Source organism: Myotis lucifugus, unplaced genomic scaffold (genome assembly GCF_000147115.1).
Source record: "Myotis lucifugus unplaced genomic scaffold, Myoluc2.0 scaffold_73, whole genome shotgun sequence".
NCBI lineage: Eukaryota > Metazoa > Chordata > Mammalia > Chiroptera > Vespertilionidae > Myotis > Myotis lucifugus.
Window position 1 is genome coordinate 4,787,974 of NW_005871121.1, and position 27,767 is coordinate 4,815,740.

The 27,767-nt window shown below is 36.8% G+C and overlaps 1 protein-coding gene across 1 annotated transcript in view; it reads right to left on the reverse strand.

Annotated features, from left to right (window-relative positions):
• Positions 1–27,767, reverse strand: part of PTPRZ1 (protein tyrosine phosphatase, receptor type Z1) — a 192,222-nt gene that overhangs the window by 35,349 nt on the left and 129,106 nt on the right. Inside the window, exons 11-15 of the mRNA XM_023755324.1 lie at positions 27,206–27,390; positions 25,490–25,616; positions 18,876–18,922; positions 10,074–13,611; positions 3,758–3,902 (exon numbers count right to left, since the gene is read on the reverse strand). Coding sequence (XP_023611092.1) covers positions 3,758–3,902; positions 10,074–13,611; positions 18,876–18,922; positions 25,490–25,616; positions 27,206–27,390 — 4,042 coding nt within the window. The remainder of the gene's footprint in view (positions 1–3,757; positions 3,903–10,073; positions 13,612–18,875; positions 18,923–25,489; positions 25,617–27,205; positions 27,391–27,767) is intronic.

A 27,767-nucleotide genomic window follows, 5' to 3' on the forward strand; every position in this document is an offset into this window, starting at 1 on the left:
CTCAGCCATGATGAAAAAGTGATGACTGTTTTAAACTTGCAGACATAGGCCCTATCAATCAACGTTAATCTGATTATTCAATTTACACCTTTTCATCACAGTAAGTATTTAGAATTAAAAACTCAACATTCAACATTTGTAATTATTATTCCATTTTTTAGATCCTTATACAAATAGGAAACAATATCCATCCCTCATGCTGTATTCATGACAGAAACCCGAAAGGGCTGACTGAAATCTGTACGGTAATCTAGTGAAACTTCCCTGCAAATGGTAAAAAGAGAAAACTAATTCTTAGGTGGGTGAGTGAGGTGCCCAAGGCCATAAAACCAATGCCAGGATGAACTGGGAAAGGGACCCAGACTTTATCACCTCTAATTTATTCTGTCTTCCTGCTACAACATCTTTTCTCTCAAGGTTTGCATAAAACATAGAGGACCACCTTGAGTTAGGTAAATTAGACAAAAGAGAGGATTTATCATAACACTCTGAGGTTATATTTTTCTCCTAAAAACTAGGCTAGAAAAAATGTTTAAATATGTAAACTTAAAAACACAAAAAAGGGCCATATTACCATTAGGACTCTTGTTGGTATGATTTAAAAAAATATTTTTATTGATTTCAGAGAGGAAAGGAGGGGAGAGAGAGATAGAAATATCAATGATGAGAGAGAATTATTGATTGGCTGACTCCTGCATGCCCCCTACTGGGGATCGAGCCTGAAACCCAGGCATGTGCCCTGACAGGGATTTGAACCATGACCTCCTGGTTCATAGGTTGATGCTCAACCACTGAGCCACGCCAGCTGGGCTGGTATGATTTTTAACCTTTCCACAGGCTGCCGTTTCCAGGAAGGCCTAAAATGTTTCCAAATTGACTAGTGGAATCATATTGTTCACAAATGCATCTACAGTGGAATTTGGGTAATTGACACAAACCTTGAAGAATGTACTAACACTGGCATTTTGTAACTTAGCAAATGATAACCCTATCATATTATTGATCTAAAAGATGACATTTCAAAGAGATTTAACTTCACATGGATGTGAATAGAACAGATATGTCAAGTTTTGAAATGGGTAAGTAAAAATAGCAAATCTTATCAAAACATTTGATAGTTAGATATAAAATATACACATAAAGCCCAGCTGTTTTTGCTCAGTGGATAGAGCGTCAGCCTGCGGACTGAAGGGTCCCAGGTTCGATTCTGGTCAAGGGCACATGCCCAGGTTGCAGGCTTGATCCCTGGCAGGAGGCATGCAGGAGGCAGCCAATCAATGATTCTCTATTATCATTGATGTTTCTATCTTCCTGTCCCTTACTCTCTCTGAAATCAATAAATATATTTAAAACAAAACAAAACACATAAAACCATCAGAGTGCGAATGCACTCTGTATTCAAGGTATATCTCATGTTATTTGTGAGGAAAAGAGAAACATCTTATTGGTGAAAGTAAAATTAATATTGTCCAACTTGTAATTTCATGTTTTTTCCTTGCATGATACAGATGGAATGACCCATTATTAATAGAAGATAAAAAACACTCCAAACTTTAATTTTCCATGAAATATCAAATCATATTGAAATAAGAGTAATTTTCAAATTTGTAGAAAATAAACTTAAAATATTAAGTAAGAGATGAGAAGACTCATAATAATTATTTCAATCTTATAACGATAAACTATCTGACATCTTTATTGGAACTTTGTTCTAGCACTATTTACTATGAAGTAGAATTAGGTCCTGCTTTCCATCTTGTTTTAAATTTGTTTAACTCCAATTCCCAATAAGTTCAAAAATTAGTTTGGCAGGGGAAATAGATTAGATATAAACAAGTCATTTAAATAAACATGATATCAATGTTGGTAAGAAGGGAGGAAAGCAACATGAATTCTTGTTGATCAAACATGTATGAATTCTGTACTGTGACCTCGGGACTCTGCAGAGCATGGGCTCTTCTGGAAAAAGAGTCATTGGCAACTACAGAACTTACTGAAGAAAGCAGCTTTGTTTGCATCATGTTATGGACAAAATAGGCACCTAACCCATGTACAATAACAGAAGCATGATCGGTTCTCCACAGTCTGCAGTCTACTCTGTTCTGAAAGGAAATCACATATGAAATACAGTTGGCCTTGAAAACAATCTACCGTAGCCAACCAATGTCATGCAACGACATGCTCCAGGGATGGCTCTCAGATACTCAGCTCATCCTGCTTCCGGTCTTGCCTCCTGCCTGCAATGCCCTTCTCCTTTATCTTTATTTCCACCTTCTTCTTTTCTTTTTTTTTTTTTTACAAAGCCTTGTGAGGGCTTTCTAAAATTTTTTTATTAACATATTTTTATTGATTTCAGAGAGGAAAGGAGAGATAGAAATATCGATAAGAGAGAATCACTGATAGGCTGCCTCCTGTATGCCCCACATGTGCCCTGAACAGGAATCAGACCGTGACCTCCTGGTTCATAAGTCAATACTCAACCACTGAGCCACGCCGGCCAGGCCTATCTCCACCTGAATCCCATCCAGCTCGAGCACTACATTATGTTTGCCTGCCATTTCTGGCCTGTGAAGATCCTTTGTTCTCTTTTAGTAGCTTTAGCTCTTTAGCTCTTTTAGGCCATTTTAGCTTTACAGATATCAGCTGCCATGCAAGCACTTTTATAATATTTTATGTATTTTCATGGAGAATTACTTCTCCTCAATGAGCATAAATTTCTTGACAGAAGTGACTGTCATTCATTCATTTAAAAATATTCTCCCATAGTTGTTACCTTAGGTACGTGGAAAATAGTCAATATTTTTGAAATAGTAAATATTTTTGAATAAAATGAGAATATATTTTGGGATAACACACAAAGAACGGTAATATGGATTTATAGCAAAATGTAAACAAAAAGGAGTTAATTATAGATCTTCTGAACAAAATGCTCTTTGAAAACAGAATTAGAAAGTACTAAGCTATGCCCTTTACTTAGTTTACAGATATGATTCTCTTTATCATTATGAAGTTCTTGTTTACTAACAGAAAATCATAACAGCTATACTGACTTACATTGTGTTCATGTTAAACTCACCAATTTGCTTTGTGTTCATCTTGCTATAGGATGGGAAGCTTATGATGGGTACAATTTTCTCTGTCTTTTAAAGATTTTAGTAGGTTATGGTGGGAATGAAGCTAAATTTCATCCTCAAGGCAAATTATAATATATTTTCAAATCCCATGGGTCTTTATATGGTCATTAATTTTATTTTCTAATTAAATTCATATTTTAATTGCTTGAATTTTACTTTTATATATGGGGTATTATTTTTTTTAGTATGCAGTTGATATGCATCTTGTACAAAATCCAATAATTAAAAAACTACTTTTTACTATATCAAAAATTATGTATTCTTAAATAATAATTTTAAAAATTATAACAGTGGGACATTGAAGCTGAGAAGCTTATAATCATGTTAAATGTTATGATAAGGTTTGAATGTTAAATATGAAAGTAAAAGTACTGCATTATAATAACTTAATACAAAGGTCCTCCATTTTACCTTTCATTGTTTGATTGAAGTATGAAGAATAATCAAATTTTTCATTATTATGACTCTGGATTCAAAAATTAATCTCATTCATAGTACCTGGATAAGTTAATGGTAGCTCTCAAGTAAAAAGAATTTGAATGTGCTTGGACAAACTTTCAGGTAAAAACAGGCAAAAATCTGAGCTTTATGAAATACATTTCCAAAGAAAACACTCAACTTACCTCCAGTAGATGAGAATACCCACAAGAACCACTAGACAGATAAAAGTCAGGGCTGACACGATCACAAGGGGTATAACTGCCTTCTTTTCGGATTCCAACCCCTCAGCTAGACCAATACGAGACTCATGGCTACTATTACTGGCCTCTGTAGTCGGAAAAAATGAAGAGAGTTGATATTTAAATTTAAAGGAAAGTTACAACATTTTCAATCAAATAATTGCAATTTTCAATCATAAACAATTGCAAATAATTGCTTACCTTTAAAATTTTGACTCTATGATGCAAAGAATGTTTATCATTATAAGCCAATTTAAGTAAACCAAAATCTAAAAAGAAGGCAGGCAATCAGACCTGAAGAACTATAACATCCTAACAGAGATTGGCTCCCAGGTAGGGGAGCCATGGCAAGAGTGAGCATAATACTGCTTTGAGAAGATTGTTAACAGGGAAATGGAAGTATTAAAATAAGAAGGCTATCCAGCTTTGAAATAAAACAATCAGGAAAACAATGCTACTTACTGAATCACCATATAAAATCTTGATTTTCCAAAATTAATTTTAAAAGAATCATTTTTAGCCCTGCAATTAGGTAAGTAATTAGGAGCAGTTAATCATTTCATTCAAAGAGAATCTTAGGACAACCGTTCTTACATTAAGATAAGTCTTAATGAAGATAACAACGATTGGGGAAAGGAAATGGTGCTCAACAAATGGTGCTGGGAAAACTGGATATCCAAATGCAAAAGTATGAATCTGAACACTTATCTTAACCCCTACACAAATACCAGCTACAATGGATAAAAGATTTAAATATAAGGTCTGAAACTATAAAAATCCTAGAAGAAAACAGGGGAAAATCTCATGACATTGGTCTTGGCAATGATTTCTTAGCTATGACAGCAAAAGCACAAGCAACAAAAGAAAAAATAGACAAGTGGGACTACATCAAAGTAACAATCTTCTGCACAATAAAGGGAACAATAAACAGAGTGAAAGGCAACCCCTAAAATGGGAGAAAATATTTGCAAACCATATAACTGATAAGAGGTTAATATCCAAAATCTATATGGAAATCCTACAACTCAATAGCAACAAACACACACAAATGCACAAACAATCGAAAAACAAAACAAAAAAACAAACATTTGCTTTTAATCTATCTCTTTCTCTATTTCAAATGATTTGGGCAGGTTCTTTTGAATTGTCCTGTAAATTATGATAATTCTGTGAAACACTGTTTCCTTATTAGAAGGAATTTCAGAATGATAATGATAGCTTTCACCTGCCCAGAAGCTGAGAGCCGGTGTGCATTATCAATGTGCTGTAATGAATAAAAGACTGTTCATCTGTAAAAAAAAAAAAAAAAGATAACAACGATTTAAAATTTAAATGCAGGATGCTTTAAAAATGTTATTTTGAATATCCTTCTTAACAAATGTTTCTCTATCAAAAATAAAAATACTACTGCACATGAATGGAAGGACTACATAGATCTAAGAAATTCTTTTCAAATATGCAAATGTAAATTATGAAAAAGGTTAAATTCTCTCCTTGGGTTCATTTTAAAAGGTGACAAGTGAGTATTTTTGTGAGCAAGCAGGCGTGTCATTGTTCTAGCACTTTCAAAATCACTGCACTGGCGCTGCCTTCCAAGTTGTTACAGGCGGTTCAGAACCCAGGGGGTCAGTGGCCAGGCACCATCGTCCCTTCTGCTCTGAGGTGTGTGCAGTGGGAGACAAAGGCGCCTGAACAGAACTGTTCTACCACAATGACACGCTGACAGCACCACCTGTCTGCCCGGAGGAGCTTAGAAAGAACTACATTTACTTTCTCCAGGAGAGTCTCCATCGCTTCCTACACAAATGGCACATCTGGTGCTGCTACACTAAGTACCTTACCATTAGTGACATGAGACAAAGGGATTCAATGGAAATTGAAATGTTTTGAGAGTGATATACATTCATAAGCAAAATATAGCTAATGCAGAGAACTTAAGATGTAAAATGATAGCTTCCTTCTGTAACTGGATGATGCAAAAAGGGCCAAAATTTTCATCTACTCACACAGATCCAAGGCATAGAAATGATACTCAAGTTTCCCAAAATGTTTGTTCTTACAATTTATAAATGCATTTTCTAAAAAAAATAAAAATAGTGGAATTCAAGGATGTGCCTAAAAATCATAAAATGGAAAAGTGGAAATATTATAAGTCAATTGACACTTGCGCTGTAGTTAATATTCTGTGAGAGAAGCCCACGTTTACTTTCTACTTCGTTAACCATGTGCTCTGGCAGTTACGTATATGGAGAGGCTCATTTAGAAAATGAATTAATTTGATGATGAATCCTTTACAATATCTCTATGAAATTTAAAAAGCACCTTATTTTATTGTCTTTACATTTTTTTCTGTTGTAACTATGATGGTCTAAATGGAAAATCTGTGGGTAATAAATTAAACCACCATTTAGCAAAGTTCCTGATACCTAGTAATTACAAAGGGTGGTTAATACTATCTGTGTCTGTTATTCTCAAAGTGCAGTCCTTAGTGGCATTGGATCCCCTGAAATTTGTTAAAAATGCAAGTTTGGGGCCTACCCCTACATTTACTGAAACTCAATGGTGCCCTGGCCGGGTAGTTCAGTTGGTTAGAGTGTCGTCCTGATATGCCAAGGTTGCAGGTTCAGTCTCCAATCAGGGCATAAAAGAGTCAACCTGGAGAGCACTCTGCTAAGCGAAATAAGCCAGTCGGAGAAAGATAAGTATCACCTGATCTCACTCATTTGTGGAATATATTGAACAATGTAAACTGATGGACAACATAGATCCAGAGATATAGAAGCAGCGAACAGACCATCAAACCTCAGAGGGAAGGCAGGGGAAAGTGGGAGGGGGGTGGTAAGAGATCAACCAAAGGACTTGCATGCATATAAGCATAACCAATGGACACAGACAATAGGGGGGTGAGGGCCTGTGCTGGGGGGCAGGAGCAGGCTGGGAGAGGTCAATGGGCAAGAAAGGAGACATATGTAATATTTTCAACAATAAAGAATTAAAAAAGACCCACAAATAACCAGCGAGGGGAGAGGGGGAAAGAATCAACCAATAAATGTGTAAATAAGTGGAACAAGTCAATGATTTGCTCTCTCTCTCTCTGAAAATTAATAATAATAAAAAAGACACTGTGGGTAAGGCCCTGAAATCTGTGTTTAACAAGTCCTCCAGGTAATTCTGGTTCACATTAAAGTTTGAGAATCAATGATGTACATTAATTACATACAAAGTGAGCTTATATAATTACAGAGGTCTTCAATGACTACAAATATTCATAACAATATGCATATAAACATATATAGATACATACATCTCATTTATATATATGCATGTGCAACATATATGAGGTATGTATGATCATATATGTGCTATATAAGATACATAACACATAAAATGCATAACAAATTACCATATATACCATACACACTATGTACACACACTATCCATACACATGTGCACAAATATAGTCTTGTATACAAACTTTCTCTTAAGTTTTCTGAGAGGTCTGATTTTAAATAAAACCTTTAATTGAGGAGTTAGAATTATAACTCCATAATAATTAATTACATATTATGAAATCTAGGTATTTTGTTCAAGGTGGGATACTACAGGACAATGCACACAATCAACTGACTGCATTGCATATTATAAGGACAACTAGTTGTATTGATTTTTATATTCATTAGTTGAAACTAAAATATTAATTTTGATATAAGCTCAGTTGTATATATAACTTACCTAAATGATAAGACAAGAATCTACTGATAGACAATTAGAAAATAAAAAAACTAAGATTAATATTTTAAAGTACCTTTTCAGAATAAAACATTATAATTCTGGCATTACAAACTAAGCATTATATACATATTTTATTATCTACAATCTTGAAAGCCTAGTCCTAAGATCATAGACACCAATAACTCAGGTTTTCAGTCTCAGTTTTGTATTAACTCCCTAACTGACCTGGATCAGATAACCTAATATCTCTGGGTCTAGGTTTATGCAGTCATAAACTGCAGATATTAATATTTGGCTTACCTATATTATTTTGAAAAACATGTCTTATAAGTTATTCTACCTTTAAAGATACATAATCAAATTATGATTTTCAGAATTAGTCTATAGGCATTTGACAAAGACGCATATTCACTTATTTGATAAGACATACTATGTATTATTTTTTTTTACAGATATAGGTTTAAAAACAAGCCATAATTTCCCTAATCTTGTTTTACTTTATTTACTTCATTAATTGTTATTTGATGATGTTGGATGCTATATTCATGTTGTTTTCTCCTCATCAGTGGGAAAACATACTCTTAATAATTTGATAAATCTAGTAAGATTTATTGAAGAGAAATTGCTAAATTTTAGTCAATAATTCTAGATTTGGTATTTCCCTATATATATTGTCTTTCCATAAAAGCATAATCTAGCAAGAATATCTCAATGATGTCACTGCCCAGAAAGACAGAAAAATAGATTGATTCCTGATATTTTCCTCTAAAATGCATCTGATAAACATTTAAAAAATGTACTATAATTGGAGCCATAGCACCGGATATATATATATAGATAGATAGATAGATAGATAGATAGATAGATAGATAGATAGCAATACTAGTGAATATGGTGACCTATGGGTTCATTATTTATTCTCACATAGAGTTTAAGTTTTTAAATTGGAATGCAATGTTAAATAGTATCAAGTCAGAATACTTAGACAACTTCTCTATCAAAATGTACAAACTTTTAATTGCTGCTATACTGAAAGAACAGCATACAATTGAAGGGAATACAAATAATGAAAGAGAAAAAATGTCACAAGGGATTAGTGTCTATGTTCTGGATTATAAATATTCACTTTTATGCAATAATACTGAAAGATGTTACTCTAGCCTGTCTTTTAATTTACTGTTAGATTTAAGTATGTTCATTGTTAATTTAAAAAATGTTTTAAAATTGAATAAAAGCAAATTATAAAATCCTTATGATCAATTCAATAAAATTATCTAGTATTCTGTGTGGTTAATGGTATTGAATTTCCCTTTTTTCTCACTGGCATTTGAAGCAAACATGCTGTAAATAATCTGCTCTAAGAAACATCTGGCCAAAAAACTAATTTGCATAAAATCCATTAATAAATGAAATGCATTTCTACAGAAAGTGTTCTAACATTTTACATCTTGTCATACAAAACCTATACATACACTGCATATTAATGCCCATTATTTAACTTCTTAGAAAGGTGTATAACAAGTACAAAGTAGACTGTGCTTTGTTAGTTTATACTGCCCTCTTTAGGCAACATTAAGATAATCAAACAAAGACAATTTTAAAAAATTAAAACCTTGTTTTTAAAAAAAGCTTATCATTCACTCTCAAAAGTTAGCAACAGGACTTTTTTATAAAGCTCCCCAAGCTGATGTGGCGCAAATTATGTAACTCCTTTTCATGGAGCAGGTCAGAAAAAGGTGCTTATATCATATTACTCTCAGAACTTATAATTCATTTTTTGAATTCAATAGAACTCATTTACACCTTATTTTAGAACATGAGTAAATAGGAAAATTAAAATAATCTAAAAATAGCAACACTTTAAGCTATCATTTAAAAAGCATATAGTAAAAATATATTATGCACACATAATTGCTCCCACATACAAGAGGCATCCTGTAGAACATGAAAAACTGACAATAAATAAAAGTCACTTTCTCTCTTTTGCAGAGAATTAAAGACCAAAACAAACAAAACAGAAACAGACTCAGATTCAGAGAACAAACTGTGATGGCTGCTGGGAGTTGGGGTGGGGAAATGGGGCAATGACTGAAAAAGGTGAAGGGGAACAGGAGGGACAACTTCCAGTTATAAAATAGATAAGGCCCAGGGATGTAGTGTACAGCATAGGAAATAGAGTCCATAATAGCATAATAATTTTGCACTGACAGATGGTTAATAGACTTGTCATGGTGAACACATCATAAGGTATATCAATGTTGAATCCCTATGTTGTACACCTAAAACTAATACAACATGGTATGCCAACAATATTTTCATAAAAAGCAAAAAAAAAAACCCACCCACATAGTGAGTATTCATTTGAGGTAATGAATAAAATCATCCTCTAAAAACCGTAAATTGATTTGAAGTTTTGGTTAAAAACCGATGCATCATTTTACCAACTTTCTATGTTTTCATGACTTTTCTATTTTTTGAGGAAGAAAACCCCCAGCCTCCGATCCTATCCCTTTGATGCACCACTAACCTGCCTCTGAAATGCTGACCACTTCTGAGTGCCTGCTAGCAACAGTCGGTGCTGAGGACTGTGGGGATCCAGGAGTTATTCCTGAGTCACCTGCTTCCAGGACCCCGGCCACAGCGCTTTCATTAACATCTGGAAAACTGAACGCTGTGGCGGTCTCGTTCTCAGTAAGACTACCTGAGACACTTTGCCCTGATCCGCTCTCTTCGTCCCCTGTGAGAACTGCCCATGCTGCAGATGCCGGGGGGAAAGGAAGCCGGGCCTCGGCAGTCTGAAGGTCACTGTCCTGTTTCCCATCACTGTGCTTTTGGGAGAGCACATGTGTTGATGGTGATTTATTAGGACTTCTGTCCATATAAGTCTGACTTTCTGAGGTCACAACTGTGACTTTACTTTCTTCTCCAGACTTCTCAGACAGGGAGTATGATATTGGGTTATTCTGATCCACAAGACTGTTTTCCTTGGGGTCTGAACCAATCATCACCTTTTCCTGGGATTCTCTATAGACGGAGCAGGACATACACTTATTTACAGCTAAGCCATCTCTATCTCTGTCGTCGTCATCATCATCATCACCACCACCACCCACTAACTCAGCATCAGATCTGGCACTGTGAGTCAGCTCAGAAATTGTTTTAGAAGGAAACAGCAACTTGGTTGTGGCAACAGAACCATCTTTGTTGGGAAAAGCGGCTGGAATAGAAACATACGCATTCCCGAGAGGGACAGAATGACCAGCAGTTAAAAGTGTATCAGAAACAACTGCTGGAATACCAGCCAATACCTCCTCAGTAATGGAACCCTTGGTGGAGGTGAAGGCTTCACCAGGATATACAAACTCATTTAAAAGTGTATTGGGAGGTACATCCATCGATAAAACAGGAGTAGCAAATGCCTGCCTTCCTTTCGGGGGAAAGGCATGGTTAAGCTCCAAACGGGCAGTTTGGAAGAACTTATCATTACTGAACAATGAAGGTACCACTTGCTGGGAACTTTCGCTTTTAAGCAAGACTGGTTCAACATCTTTCTTATTTGCATAAGAAATGGTTACACTTTGAAGTGAGGCAGCAGGCATATTAGAAGCAGGTGATACACCAAAAACTGGCACAGATGTGGAGTGTAGCATGCTTTCACTTGAAGCAGAACTGGATGCCATGGGATGCAATATTGTAGGACTAATGTGCTCAACCCTGGGGGAGGCAGCCGATATTGGACCGCTAGGCACAGCCGAAAGAGCAGTTTTAAGCAACGTGTCAACATCAGAAGCCTGAAAGGAAGGTTGCAGCGATACTTCAGGGTTAAAAGAAGCGGAGGCCTCATAAAATAAGAGTTGAGTCGAAGGAGATAATGTTTCACTAGAAGCGGGGTCAGAGGGCGCTGGCTCTGAGTCTGCGCTAAGCACAGGTGTAAGAGAAGGATCGCCGGCTGCTTGAGATACGGCAAGTGTAGGTTGAACTGAGAAGTTATTTTCTGGAGGTTGACTAATCTCATGATCAAAAACCTTAGTGGTAGTATAAGCAAGAGAGCCTGGAGGTATGCCCTTTGTGTTAGAAATGGAAACAGGGGACTCCTGTAAAGATGCATTCAACTTATTTACATTACTGTACAGGCCGGGCGTGACTGTGCCTTCAGGACGGGAACCCATCTCAGTGAAAGGAGACATGTGCAGTTCAGTCTGATTTCCATCTCCTACATCCCTTTGAGAGAGCGGCTTATCATCATCATCACCAAGCACAGATATCGTATATGTAAATTCAGCGACAGAAACAGGCGGAGAAATGTTAAGGGCTGTCAGACCATCTGGGTCAGGGGAAAGCCACTCACTATCAGAGGAGGCTCCAGACCACTCCCCATCACCAGAGAGGCCGTGAGTGGGCTGCAGCCACGGTGCGGTGGGGGATATTAACGAAGGCCGCGGCATGGGTGTGTGGCTAGGACCGCTAAGGAAGGAACCCCGAGAAGACACACCGACAGAATCATGCACAGGGACTGCAGAACCATAAGAAACAGTGAAGAGGTGTTGGGAGGCCTCGGCATGAGACAAGGCAGAGGAAGGCTCGGGCCCCGAAGAACGTGCATGCATGGTGACATCACTGCCGGCTGGCTCAGCTGGAGGAGACAGGCGCGCTTTATGAAGGACGCCAGCGTCACTACCACCGAATTCCAACGTCTCTGAAGCAGCATGAGGCGTGGCCTGATGTGCCATCACAGGAGAGGACTGGGCCAGGCTGGGCGCTAACAGGACATGGCCCCCGGCCACTGGCAGAGAAGCATGCAGGGACCCCTGGGCACGCTCCCCAGCGGAGGTCACTGGTGGGAGGATCTGAGAAGCCGTGTACAGATGGCGAAACCATTCACTACTGAAGGAAGCAGAGGAAAATGGAAGCAGAGGTGCACCATCAGAGGAAGACAGGATGGAGTCGAATGACACAGGGACACTGGGAGACACAGGCGTCGCATGCAAGGCCGGATCACTACTCGAAGCGGCAGGGGGAGTGTCGAGGACCGGATGGCCAAGCAACACAGGGGTGACTAGAGGAAAGGCGCCACTACTGGAGGGAGGCTGAAGAGGTGTCTCACCATTGTACACGGGCTGCGTGGTCTGCGAATAGACCACGTTGACAGTGGGCACCGAATCCCGTTTCCCAGAGGACGGAGTGAAAGCGCGAGGTGTTACCTCGGTGGGGAAGAAGGCAAAGGAAGAAGAAGGTGGCATTTCCATATCTGTGACCGAGGGGCCCTGGGGCACCCACGGGCCTGGAGAAGAGGACTCGGCTGTCTTCTCAGATGCGTCCACATGTCTCTCGGTGGGATGAGTCGGGAGGAGGCCCTCGCCACCTGATCCAACATCGGGCTGTGTCCTCCCGTCCGTGGGGCCAGGAAACCACACACTTCCCTCCCCGGAAGGGTCTTTGAGGGATTCTTCTGAACCCGACGATGCTGACTCTTCGGAAACATTTCTCGTCGGTGCTGGGATAAGGACATCATAGGTGATGGCCTCTGGGTTTTCTGAAGAAAATTCGTACCCGTGGGCTATGTTCTCGGAGGTGAACGGCCCAGCAGCAGTGGTGGGACTGGAGCCTGAAGAATCATCGGCTCCCGGGTCGAGCTTGACACTGGTGAGTAAATTCTCTTCGTCACTGAGATCAGTAGATACCTCTTGAGATTCCATTACAGAAGCTGTGCTTAGAGATTCCACAGTCCCAGACACGTTCCCCTGTGGAAATCTGAGGACAGTTTTAGAGGCTGAAGTGCCTTCCAGAGTGAGAAGTGGAGGTTTGGTCACAGCCCGTGATGTCAAAGAGACATCTTTTTCTGGGGCTAATGCAGTGACTGGTCGGGAAGTGGGATCTAGAGACGTGTTGGGAATATCACCCTTTCCAGAGAAGTCCCCTCCTCGGTTAGTCTTGGCCTCGTTGAATTTAGTCCCTATGCGATGGTAGTTTGTTGTGGTAGAACTCTGGGGTTCCTTTCTCCTTATTTGGTTTGTGGCACTGTCTCTACCAGGATTCACAGGCGTGTCTTCTTCCTCTTCTTCCTCCTTTGAAAAGCAAACAAGATTTAGTGGAACATAAGGAAATAAGAGAACAGCTACATCTCAATAATATCTTATACTGCAGTATACTGGTAATCTTCATTCGTGGGATCTTGGGGACTTCCCATAAAGCACCATTCCAGAGAAAGCCTTCTCATCTCATGGCACACAAAAACTAATTGCTAAAATTCTGCTACCCACCAAAAAATATATTATATTTTTTCCTATCTGCCGAAACAATGAGGTATAATTTTATTTTATTCACACCAGATGGTTATTGTGTTGGCTGTTGTCATTTTTTTTCAAATATGTTTTTTCTTTTTTATTCAGAGAGAAGAAGGGAGAGGGAGAGAATAGAAACATCAGTGATGAGAATCATTGATCGGCTGCCTTCTGCCCGCCCCCTACTGGAGATTGAGTGGCAACCTGGGCATGTGCCCTGACTGGGAATCAAACAGTGACCTCCTGGTTCATAGGTTGATGCTCAACCACTGAGCCACACCAGCCGGGATGTTGCCATTTTTTTATTTGACAATCTAAGGCAGCGTTTCTCAACCCGTGGGTCGCGAACAATGAAAATACATCCTGCATATCAGATATTTATATTATGATTCATAACAGTAGCAAAATTACAGTTATGAAGTAGCAATGAAAATAATTTTATGTTGGGGGTCACCACAACATGAGGAACTGTATTAAAGGGTGGCGGCATTAGGAAGGTTGAGAACCACTGAAGGGAAAAGAGGTCAGTGCCTCTAATTAAACAGTCAGGTATCGCATGTTTTAAAGTGTTCCAGCACATGGGTTGAAAATCGCTGCTCTATCCTATAACCTTTATCATCCACCCTTTAGAGCAGTGGTTCTCAACCTTCTGGCCCTTTAAATACAGTTCCTCATGTTGTGACCAAACCATAAAATTATTTTCGTTGCTACTTTATAACTGCAATGTTGCTACTGTTATGATTGTAATGTAAATATCTGATATGCAGGATGGTCTTAGGCGACCCCCGTGAAAGGGTCGTTCCACTGCCAAAGGGGTCGCGACCCACAGGTTGAGAACTGCTGCTCTAGAGAGAGTAATTAAATTTAATGAAAACATCCTATTTATGGCTGCCTTTATTTTAATGCTACGTAATGAAGTAATTAAATTAATAGATACCACAGCTTTGAAAGGAAGACACATTGTAGTTACTGGGAGTGTTATTTAACATAGTATTTATTATTTTTTGTTTCTCTGTTCAGTGCATCTGACAACAAACTAAATAGGAATTAGCTTTTTGTAATATGAAATGTCAATGAAACAACTAATTTCAAAGACCAAAGTAGTTGCACATTCAGCATATTTCATTGTATATATTAAGAATAAATCATAATTTTTAAGACCTCATAATAGAAAGAGGTTTTTTTTATTTTTCATTTTGTTTGAAATACTTTCCACTTAAGACTTAGGCAGACATTTTAGAGACAGCTTGTCAAAATACATTTCTAGTACTAGTTAGTTATTTTGTGTTTCCTTTGGAAACACCGTTCAGGTGACCCAGCCTTTCATGACCACTTAGTCACTATAATGACCCACGAACAATCTAGCGAGAGGTCAACCAAGACCCATAATTTCTGGTGTTGATTTGCCTTTTTAAAAAACCTGTTCAGCCCTAACCGGTTTGGCTCAGTGGATAGAGCATCAACCTGCGGACTCCAGGGTCCCAGGTTCGATTACAGTCAGGGGCATGTACCTTGGTTGCGGGCACATCCCCAGTGGGGAGTGTGCAAGAGGCAGCTGAATCGATGTTTCTCTCTCACTGATGTTTCTAACTCTCTATCCCTTTCCCTTCCTCTCTGTAAAAAATCAATAAAATATATTAAAAAATAAAAAACCTGTTCATTTTATAACATGTCTAATTATATATTTAGAAACAAAACTGCCAAAGGTATCAAAATATGATATTTTTAGCCCATATGAGATATGATTTGTCTGTTTGTTAGCATTGTCATCTATTAGATCTTTCAGGGCCATGTCCTTTAAAAGAAGAAAAAAGTGACTCAGTATGAATTAATCAGTAGAACTTGACCAATATCAATAGATAATATCTGAATCTTAAACCATGTGTGTACATGATCATGTATCTCTTACACATGAAAAGCTGCATTGGTTTTCACGCTTAACTATTCAGAACTTAATTCTTTTGATTTTAAGTATTTTCTAAGACAAATATATGACAATTGTGAGAAGTATTTCAGCTTTAATGATCTAGATTGTATTGATGCTAAAAATAAATATTCTCTTAGATCCCCTAAACCAGTGGTCGGCAAACTGGGGCCCAGCAAAACGTGGCTCGCAAGCCCCTTCAGTGTGGCTCTTCCACAAAATACCGGCTCTTTCACAAAATACTGACTTCTGCGCATGGGCCACGAAGTTTCAATCGCACTGTACGTGTGCGCCCACATGTGGTATATTGTGGAAGAGCCACACTCAAGGGGCCAAAGAGCTGCATGTGGCTCGCAAGCCGCGGTTTGCCGACCATGGGCCTAGACAAATTGCCTCACCAGTGGTCAGTATTTCTTCATGAAATTTTGCATTGTTTAATATCTTGTTCATAAGGACAACCCAAGTGCTTTCACCAAATAATTTTCCTGAATAAAATACTCACTTAATTTACAAGCCCCAACACCTCATAAAAAAGGAAATGAGAAGAGATTGCCTTGACTCACTCTCGGGGAAAATTTGTTGGTGCCAGATATCTCTGCTTTCCCTAGAAGTTCTTACCCATTTGTTTTGTAATCTGATTGAAAGTTTTGCTGAGGATCAGTGCTAAGTTTAACAACATGGATTTTCTCAACTCTTCCTCATTTTTGCAAATCTGGATTTGTGCCTAGTTTCTGTATCACTCCATGTTCTTATCCTCTGCCAAGACTCTGTCAAACTTTTTTCTGCTCTATTCAAACCCGTTTTCCTCTCCTCATCCTTCATTCACAGCAGATGACCTTACTGTTTATGGGGAAAATAGAAGCCATAGACAAACACATACCTCCTCCTAACACTAAAACAACCAAAACAGGGACCTACCAACTCCACCCTCGCTAATTAACTTCTAGTTATTATTCCACCCTCTCCTCCCCTCTCAACCAAAGTTCCCAAAAGACATCATCTATATTCTCTATATGATCTAACAATTTCTACCAAATCCCACAATAACATTGCTTTTCTTTCTCTGCTTATACAAACACACTTTATTATCTTCCTTCCATAAGCTCTGTAGATTTCTATGAAATTTTTCTTAAAACATAATGCTACACACCTTCTTCTTCTGTTAAATCTGGAAAAATTACTATATGCGCGTAGATACACACTTCCCTTCTATTTTTATCTTTTCTAGCAGATTTTAGACTTTATGAAGTTCAGATACCTCCCAGAATCTGATGAAGGTGATGGATCATTTATTAATCCTACCCATCAAATCTTGCAAATCTCTATGAGGCCATACTGCCTTTTGTCAGCATTTGAAGGAGAATATGTAAGTCATGCTCTATGATTATACATATGTGAAACTACAAATATTTTAATGGGTACTTCTTCCTATAATTTCTTATGGAGTTATTGTGAATCTCTCTTCCACTATGGTTTTGATCTGTGCCACCCCTGTTATCCTTTACAACTTCCATTTTTCAAAAATCATTGGAAAGCCTTGATTATGCTGGAGATACTTTGTCTTTCAAAGTCATACAATTCTATTTAAAGAGGATCTGAGGAACATCCCCAAACTATTCATTTCCATATTCAGGCTTAAACCCACTACAAATACATTCCAGATATTCACCAATCTCTATCATTCATGCCTGCATGAATCAATGAAAGTGGACAGTGTTATGGACTGAATGTTTGTGCCCACCCCTCCCAACTCATCTGTTGAAATTCTACCCTCCCAATGTGATGGCATTAGGAGGTGGGGGTCTTGGGGAGGTAATTAAAATTAGGTTTTAAGGGGAACCCCGTGAGTGGGATCAGTGCCTTTGTAAGAGTCATGGGAGAGCTTGCTTCTTCTGCTCTGCTCTCTACCATGTGGAGAAGCGCACAGCCTGCACCCAGAAGGCCCTCTCCAGAACCTGATCGTGCTGGCACCTTAATCTCAGACTCCCAGGTTCCAGGACTGTGAGAGATAAATTTTTGTTGTTTAGAAGCTATCCTGTTTACGGTATTTTGCTATAGCAGTCTGGACTAAGACACAAACTAAAGATTTGAATTTACAGTGTAAAAATATTTTCTTTTTCCTGCCTTTGGCTTGATTCTGGTGATAATTTCTAGGTACATACATATCCATGCACATGTGCACATAAGCATGCAGGCACGCACACTCACAGAAAGATACCCTTAGCTGAATTCTATGAACTCTTGTTAATAGATGAACTGGCTATTTTGGTAAAATAATCCTTTGCAAGAGAGAATTGCTGTAAGTTATATAAAGTATTGAGGTAATTATACATGTAAAACACAACCCAACTGCTACTTATTGCTAGATAATAGCATTAGTTATCACACTTTATGATCTCATACATATATATGTACATATACACACATCCATACTACATTAACAACAGCATCTGGATTTAAATATATAATCTCAGTTAAGATGAATAGTGCATTTGGGTTTATATATTAGATACATCAGTCAGTTTCTCTATCTTTTAAAAATTAAGACAATGTTAATATGTATAAATATTTTTAATTACCCTTTTACTTGAAGAACAAACATTATCGTCTGAATAGTCCAAACACAAATATTCAAATTAAATGGGCAAAAAAAAATATATTCAATATATATTTTGGCCCATATTTATTATCAATCTATTAATCATTAGTTAAGTTAAATAAACTGTAGTAATATTAAGAATTGATAAAAAAAATAAAAAAGTAAAAATGCACCTGGAAAAAAGAGAATTGATATTATTTTAGTCTTTCTGAAAAATTTGACAGTGAAAAATTTCTGATTTATAGCTATAGTTCATAGCCATAATTATTTTTAAGATTCATTTTTCATTATCACCAAATCTTTGTATCTCTATTATTTTTATTATACTCATTAAAGTGTCTTCTAAGTTCTTCATATAAAAATTATGTATACCAATTATAGGACTATCTATAAAGCTCATCAAGAAACCCTACAAAAACTAATGCAACACAAATTTTTGTTAATGGAATATCTGAAACCTAATGAACAATTCATAATAGACTTTTAAAGTTTAAAACATTTGAATATAAAATATAGCTATGATACCTTGATTATTTCTTCAGTTCCAATTAATTCAGGAAAGAGGTCAAGTTCTACAAAATTAAAAACAAAATTATTAAAATTTTTATTCAACTATTTTAGCCATGTGGGTTTACCTTTGGATGGAAAGAGAAAAAAGACAAAAAAGACTTGTTAGCTTTGAAAATACAGAATCTGTTCAAATAAAAATTTTGAATTTCAGTTTTCAACACTATATAACACAACACTACATACACCTGTATGAATCCAATCCAACTCCCTTCCCCATTCCCACCCCAGTGTGATTGAAGCTAAGAAGGAAGAGGGGGGCAGTGAGGCTGATGTTTATTTGATAAAAAAAATCAAATAATTTTCATCAGTACAGACTTACTTTCAACCTTTGCAGAGCTGATGAAAGCATAGTTGGGGAAATGACAGAGGTTTGGGGGAGAAGTAACAGGACTTACTTTCTCATTCAGCTACTATTCCTTAAGTTCATCTTCTGACTAAGGGTCAACTGCTTCTTTTAATTCTTCAGATTTGTGCTCATAACGAATTGTTCACGGGTGCTGCCCCAGGTAAAATGGAGAGTGTTTTCTAGCAGGTCCGGTCTGGGCTGGTGTTCCCTGCCTCCTCCCCAGGGAAACTCAGCTAATGCTGCCCATCCAAAGACTGTAATGACCAGGATCATTTAAGTCCATTTTCCAACAGACTAGAATCAGCATATTCATGAACATATGAATCCTAAAACAAGATCTGTCACTAAATATTAGAAAAGGTTAGGAGCTGACTCTCTCTCCCCAGCAAGGAACCTAGCCCCACTGCCAAATTACTGGGGGACAGAGGATTCCTGCTCACTCTCCATCTGAGCTGCCTAGGGAGACAGGCTAACTGTGAGGGTGCGAGTAATATTACAACGAGGTTCCTCTTATTGCTCTTATTTTATAAAATCTCACTCCATTGCCAAAGTTTATGCTCTTCACTATCCCCATGCTGTTTATGTTCTGTTTTATTCCTCTCTATAGCCTCAAAGGAAATGAAAGTTCTATAGAATCTTCAAAGGCATGACTGAACTAACAATAAATGTTTCTCAAACCCAGGCCCGTTTTATAACATAGATTTTCTTGAGTTGATTTTTATCAGGAAATTTCTAGCTGTTCAGAAATGTAAAACCATAAGATACAGTGGTATCCATGAATTTCAGATAAAATTAATACTCTTTACTATTTAGCTATTTCAAAGTTACTTACCCTGAACAATTTTCTGTGCTGTAAAAATGAAAATATTCCCTGAGGACAAGTCTTGAATTTTAACTCTCAATGTTTTTTCTTTTTTTTTTTTTAAATATATTTCTTTATTGATTTCAGAGAGAAAGGGAGAAGGAGAGAGAGATAGAAACATCAATGATGAGAGAGAATCATTGATCGGCTGCCTCCTGCACACCCTCCACTGGGGATCAAGCCCGCAACCCAGGCATGTGCCCTTGGCCGGAATCGAACCTGGGACCCTTCAGTCCGCAGGCCGACGCTCTATCCACTGAGCCAAGCCGGCCAGGGCTCAATGTTTTTTCTTATTAAAACTGACCAAAACTGAATGAGTTTGAATGTTTGGATTATTACTGGTCTCTCTTTTCTATATTTGTTTCTATGAAACCCCTCTTTCACCATGTTTTTCATGCTCTTTATTCCTTAGGTTACCAAATGAAAGTGATTTCAATAGTCTGAAACAATTGTGTCTCTATAATCGCCAAGGAAAGCAGTAAACACTACCTGTGAATGTAAAGTGGGAGGCAACTAAACTGTGAGAGACACATAACAATTTCAATATGACTTTGTCAAAACTGCAATTTTAAGAAGATCATGCATGTATAATCTTCAAATTCAGCAGTAAGACAATTCAAAATTTTACTGACAATGCTTTCAAATGCAGTCACTCCTTTTCGTGGACTTTTAAAATACTTTAATGTTAACAAGGGCAAATCATAATCAAATACTTGGTGATACATATATTATACTGTTGCTGTTTCTCTGTTAAGAAGCTAGGAGCAAAAACCTCAAAGACATGCTTAAAGAAGTGTTAAAAAAAATTTTTTTAAAAAGGTCTAACTTCACCTAACTCTTTACTTGTAATGGGTAAAGGTAATTTTCTTATTCATTGTCAGGGTTGGGGGAGGGTATACATAATGATCACATCGAAGACGGACTTTCTTCTCTTTCAATATTCTCTGTGTTAACTGCATTTATTTGCATCATTTTGCCAGAGTACAAATTAACTATATGGATTATGGATCCTAAAAAGTTAAAATACATAATCTTACCCAAATATATCCCTAAAGTATCAGTAAGTTCTACTCTGTGTTTGCTGTTTACTGCATTAAGAAGTAAGAAGTTCTGCCTGAACAGTGTTGCTCAATGGTTGAGCATTGACCTATGAATCAGGAAGTCATGGTTCAATTCCTGGTCAGGGCACATGCCTGGGTTGCAGGCTCGATCTCCAGTGCGGGAGGCAGCTCATCAATGATTCTCTCTCATCATTCATGTTTCTATCTCTCTCTCCCTCTCCCTTCCTCTCTGAAATCAATAAAATATATTTTTAAAAAAAGGAAGTAAGAAGTTCTCTTTGGCCCTAGGGGCAGCATGTAGGCACCCACACAGCCCTTTGATCCCTTTCTGTTTCAAGGCACTCTTATGGGTGAATACCCCACATGTGGGCCTTCATATTGGTAAGTATATATACTAGTACACACTTTGAAAGACCATAATTCTGGTTTCCTATTAAACTCAGATCATTTTAATTAACTGAAATTCTGGGGTTACCCAGCAACACGTCAACACCCCCTCCAAATAATCCAAAAGTATTTTTTTGCTAATCTCTTGAGAAAAATTTTGAAATAAAATAATTTGGGGAGACAGTTTCTATCATCCTGGAGATTCGGAAGTCAGACTTCTGGGTGTGAAAGTTCATAGCAGCCAAGGTCAAACTCTAGTGATTGGCACAAGGTCTCACATTGGGTACCCTTTGGCCTGCTGTTTCCTCACAAATAATAATTGATGTTTTAGTAGCTACTGGCCTGACTCAGTTACTACAATCATATATGATAGTGAAAACAATTACGCTTCTTTGCAGAATCTTCTCACTTCATCGAAATAGATTCCATGAGGGCGGTAAAAGTCCAACAGCCAAGATTGTCAGTATTTTTTTTTTTTTAGTGAATATTTAAAATTCATGTTTGCGTGATAACTGAACAAAAGCTCTTGACTCATTCTGGTTTTGGTTTTGGGCACTTAGATGCCAGATTTTCTAAAAGAGCTTGTTAGTTACACATTAATATTCCATAACACACAAAAAAAGCAACACTAGTATAGGGTGGCAAGCAAGACTTATTTAATTGTTTGAAGGTAAGCCAAGTTTCACAGTGCAAAAGGTGAAAGCAATGTGGACTGCGATCTCTTCAAACTGTGATATGATATGATATGATATTAAACAGCCATAGCATAGGATGGTACAGGCAGGGTAAGGACAGATGTAGAGTGATTTAACAAAGACAATTGTTACACAACTGAAAAGCACACAATAACAGAAAACTGTGTTGATTTAATTCACCATGCATTTAAATTGAACGCATAATTACCAAGGCCCTAAAACATGTGCCTACATAATGTCTCCATAAATGTATAGTAATTAGCTCTACATCATAGAAAAGAAACAAACACAATTATGTCAGTTACAATAGAAACAATATTTACGAATTATTTATTTATAAGTATAATTTTCTGCAAAGTATTTGAAAAGAATGTTCTTTCTGTTTAACCTTAAAAAGTTTTCCTTGACAAAGTTAAATTGTTTATGAATATGAATTTATCCATTTATTTTAAAACAGCAGATTCTAATAATATTTAATGGCTACTAGTGTATGGTAATACTGTTGTACACAATAAATATAATTTAATGCAAAAGCAATAACTTAAATCAAAGGAGCCAAAGTTAAATGCACAGTTTGGAAGACTGAGGTTTCCTTCACAGATATTGATCAAATATTTGAAATCTTTGATTGAAAGAATAAGGGCAATTATAAATGACCTCCTTCATTTCTTCTGAGCAGAAGCAATAAATAATACAGTATTTACAAAACAGTTTATCCAAAATAATAATAGGGTAATTCAATAGGACATATTACAAGGTTACTAAAGTAATGAAACAACATGATAAACAGGATGAAATGGTACTAGCAAAGACAATGAAATAAGCAAACTCAAATCTACTTACATCTATATTAGCCACGTAAATCACAAACTTCACAAATCTTGAAGGTACCATCACACTAAACCATGACTTTTACTGTGGTGTATTTACCATAGAAACAATATTTAACATAATGTAATTTCAATAATGAATTGAAAACATATTGATTAGAATGATTCTGCAGCCTTTAAGATCAGAAAGGATGAGTTGTAAGAGAACTCATCTTTTTTTCTATATAAAACAGGAAGACCCCAAACTCTGGGTAAATTGACTTTTGATGAAGTAGTTTTTGAAAGAATAATTAAAGAATCATTTATCTGTTTTTAACCCTTGGTTTTTAAAATGAACATCATAGTGAAACATAAATTGATTACCATCTTCTACTAAAACATCGTTACAATATAAAATGTTTTAAAGGACTGAGACATTCATGGAGATTAAATGGTGTGTCCACACTAGCATCTCATTAGTTCAATAGTGTCCCGATCCTTTAAATAAATAGAAATTAAGTTATAATATTGATTATTTTGTACAAATGTGAAAGTGTTACAAATGATACAAGAATATTGTACTTTGTGCCAATATAGATTCAGTCTAAAAGGATCACTCAGAAATCACTTCTATAAAAAATAGACATTTGATCTATTTTTTCATATGCAATAAGTTTCTCAAAAAGAAAAACCATTCAGAAAGTTAAAAATTTTGCCATAGTGGACTGAAATTTTGCCATAGTGGATAGAGTAAGAAAGAGTCTAATATAAATAGCTAACAGTAATTGTTTTTTGTAAACTACTGGGAAATTGTTTTATGTAAAGAAATTAGATAGTTATAATGAAACCAAGATAGTAATATCAAGTGAAAATATTCGATATAATTTATATCTTAAAAAACACAATAGGATTAGAGGAGGTTTTGGATGCCATATCATATATGATACTGACCAACATGGTCAGTGTTGCACTGCTAAAGATGCCATTTTCTGGGGGGATCAATAAGGGCACTTTGCTGAGTGAGGGATGCTCCTCATTCCATGGAGGAGCATGAGGTGGTACAGCTGAAACCATGGTCAGTTCATTTGATACTCACCTTTTAATAAGACTTAGAGCTAACATTCCACTTAAAAGTAACCTGATTTTGCAAAACAATGCTAAATAAGAGCAAAAGGAAGGATTGTTATACCCAGGCCATGTGAAATACTATTAAATAATGATATTGCCATCATGATAGTAGTAATATTCATTAGCCATCAATGTTTTAACTTGGGAAATATCTTGGCAAGTTTTGTAGCCTGTAGTTTGGAAAAATATGTAATCCAATGTCTAATGCTTTGGCATATATTCTTTCAGTGAAAAATTCAACTAGTAAAAACACTGAGAAGAGGTAATTAGTGAACAGCTCATATGGATTAAATAAAGTCTGTGCTGTAGCATATGGACCACAAGGTAAGTCAATACACAGTTGTCCATCCATACATGAGACTGAAACATGCTATACTTAATGTAATTTGTATCCATTCATTTCCATTAAAAACTTGTAAAAATTTCAGTGAGTTGCCTCATTATAGGGATGTCCACAGAATATTTAGATTTATATATGTATCTTTGAATATATTTAAGAATATGCATATGCATATATACATATTTAATTCCATCCTATTATTTTAAACTGCTTATATTAACAAAGGAATTATTTTAAACTGCTTATATTAACAAAGGAAGACTTTTGTTTAATTATGTATAGCTATAAATTGTAAAATTATGATAGTTCAAAAGATTTTCCCGTAATACTCAGAGAAGATGCATGCAAATAAAATACAATTAGAACCATGCATGCAAATAAAATACAATTAGAACCAACTTTTTGTTTTGCTTTTAGGAAATCAACTAAGAGGAAAGCACTCCCACCCCCACAACCAAATTACAAAAAGTGAATAAAAATATCTAAGATAAACTCTTGAGGTGCTTTGTATAGATATTCCAAAGTACCTTACATAATCCCAGCACCACGTATATACTTACTACAAAATGCTTTGAGGGCTGAAAAAGGAAATAAACACAAATGAAACCAAAGCTCATTGTCCAAAATAAAAGTCTTAATGTTCACACAGCTATTTTCATTTGGTGACCATCACAGACATTACAAAAGGTTTTGCTGTTCTTAGTTTACAAATAGAAAATTTCAATATTCAGAATAAATTCAGTGATTGTCCTGCCCAGACCTGCTGGATGAGAAATGGCTTCCATGTTTCACAAAATTACCCGTGACCCAGACTATAAAGAGAATCATTTTGCCTTCTGGCCCAAAGGATATAAAAGCAGAGAGAACACATCAATGCATCCAATAATTAAACTAGCCTCATTTCTGTAGATAATATAAAGGCCTACTAGGTGGACACTTACCAAGGTCATTGGAAGGCATGTCGACAATCAGCTGGTCACTATATTTTCCATATAAGCCATTAGTGCATATGGCTACTATTTGAAGAACATAACTCATATTGGGTAGTAAGTTACTGAGAATAGCACCCTAAAAGAAAGATGTCAATAAATTATAACTGTGTTATTTTCATGTACACATTTGTCCTTAGAACACTTTTTCTCATTTGTCAATGAGAAATATTTATACTTTTATTAACCAAAGAAAATGTTTATGTAATGTTAAGTGGAAACCCTACCGAAAACTAGGCATTTTTTAGTTTAAAAAATCCGATTTAGTTTTAGAAAGTTTCATTTTTAACTAGAACTCATACAAGTTATACATGTGTGTCAAAATCTTCAAATTAATATTCTAGACAAATAAACATGTAGCATTTGCAAGGAGCAAAAGGTGAAGAAAACACAATGAAAAAAAAACAACTTATTTCTACTCTTAACAATATATAAACCAGATAGTAACAGGATTATTAACATCGCACTATTATGAAATGAAAAATGTCATATTCCTATAAATTCCACAATCTTCCAAGTTCATAGTGTCTCTGTTCTAGTTAAATGAATCTAAAAGTTGGAACAAATTTGATCTATTTTGTCCTATTTGATCTATGGTAGTCAACACCATGATCACAGGGAGTTTTTGTTTAAAGTCAGCTTCCTAGGGCGTGTGGGACTCACGCTATCTGAATGCAGAGTGCAGTGTGTGATCTGCAGTGGGATCTTCCTAGATCAGTGATGGCGAACCTATGACACACGTGTCAGAGGTGACACGTGAACTCATTTTTTTGGTTGATTTTTCTTTGTTAAAAGGCATTTAAATATATAAAATAAATATCAAAAATGTAAGTCTTTGTTTTACTATGGTTTCAAATATAAAAAAATTTCTGTATATGACCAGAGTTAAGTTAGGGTTTTTCAAAATGCTGGCATGCCGAGCTCAAAAGGTTCACCATCACTGTCCTAGAGCCACACCCAGATGGTGTTGCCTCAATGAAACCTCAGTCCACAGCCAACACTTCCAACTCTCCCTGCCAAGGCAGAGTCTAGTCTGCCACTGAGACGCTCAGGTCACAGCAGGACCCTGTCCTTTATTTTCTTTAGTTCCCGTGCCTGGGTAGGGAGGAAGAGCAGGTGGATCTTTCCCAAGGCTGACCTGCCTTGTGTCCTGAAAGTTCTGTCTCAATTGATGTCATTGCTACTTGCAAATTTGATGCCAAAAAAAGGAACTTTGGAGAGCCCTACTCTATTTTCCTTGTGCTGGTGTAATGTGAAGGGCAAATAACACATGATGGCACCAGAGCGCGGGGATTCCAGCCCAGTTCTTTCCACAACCGTGAGACCACACTCCAAGAATTTAACTGCTCTTTCAGTCTCTTTATTTCTAAAGAGAAGTGACAGTAGATGATCTCTAGTTCCTAAGCCTTTATCTGTGTCTACTCTGTAATGTTGTTGTTGGCAAAGTGGTGGTCTCCCATAATTAAAACCATAAACAATAACCTAGTGTGATTCACTGTAAGATTTGACATCATTTAGGCTCGCTTCTGCTCCTCCTCCTCCCCACTGGCGACCTTCATACCAACTCTAAACAACTGAGGGCAACAATATACAATCACTTGTAAGATCTTTCTTTGAAAGTTAAACTATGATATTATCAATATAAGAAACAATTGATCTTATAGTTACCAGATCTTGATAGCCATCTGTCAAAAATTCATGTTTGGTTTGGTCTTCTCCCTCTAACTGCTGGTAAAGAACTGCAAACTTCTCGATCATGTTATCATACACGACTCGCGGTCTCTCCCATGTAACAAGAAGGCTGGTGTAATTCTTTGGGTCGGCTTGAACATTTTCTGGTTCTGAGCTACAAACTTCAGAGAAAAAAAAATACAGTTATTGATACAGCTGTCAGCCTCTAGGATTTTAACAAATACTACCTCATATTCTACTAGTGGCCTGGTGCATGAATTTGTGCACATTGAAAGGAAATTAATTAGAAGAAATATTTTAATATCACTCTTCGCCCTTTCTCTATAATAGAAGTGTCAACCAAATTCATGATCGACAATGAGAGATCGAAACACAGGCACACAATTGACACCAGCGAGAGCTTTATATGTATTGTACATGCACAAGTCAACTTAGCCTTTTATAAATATAGAATAAACTTGCTTAATTAGACCTGCTTTCTGATTTAGCTAAACTTTTTCCAGCCCAGTGAAGCACCCCAACTTCTCTTTCAGGTAAT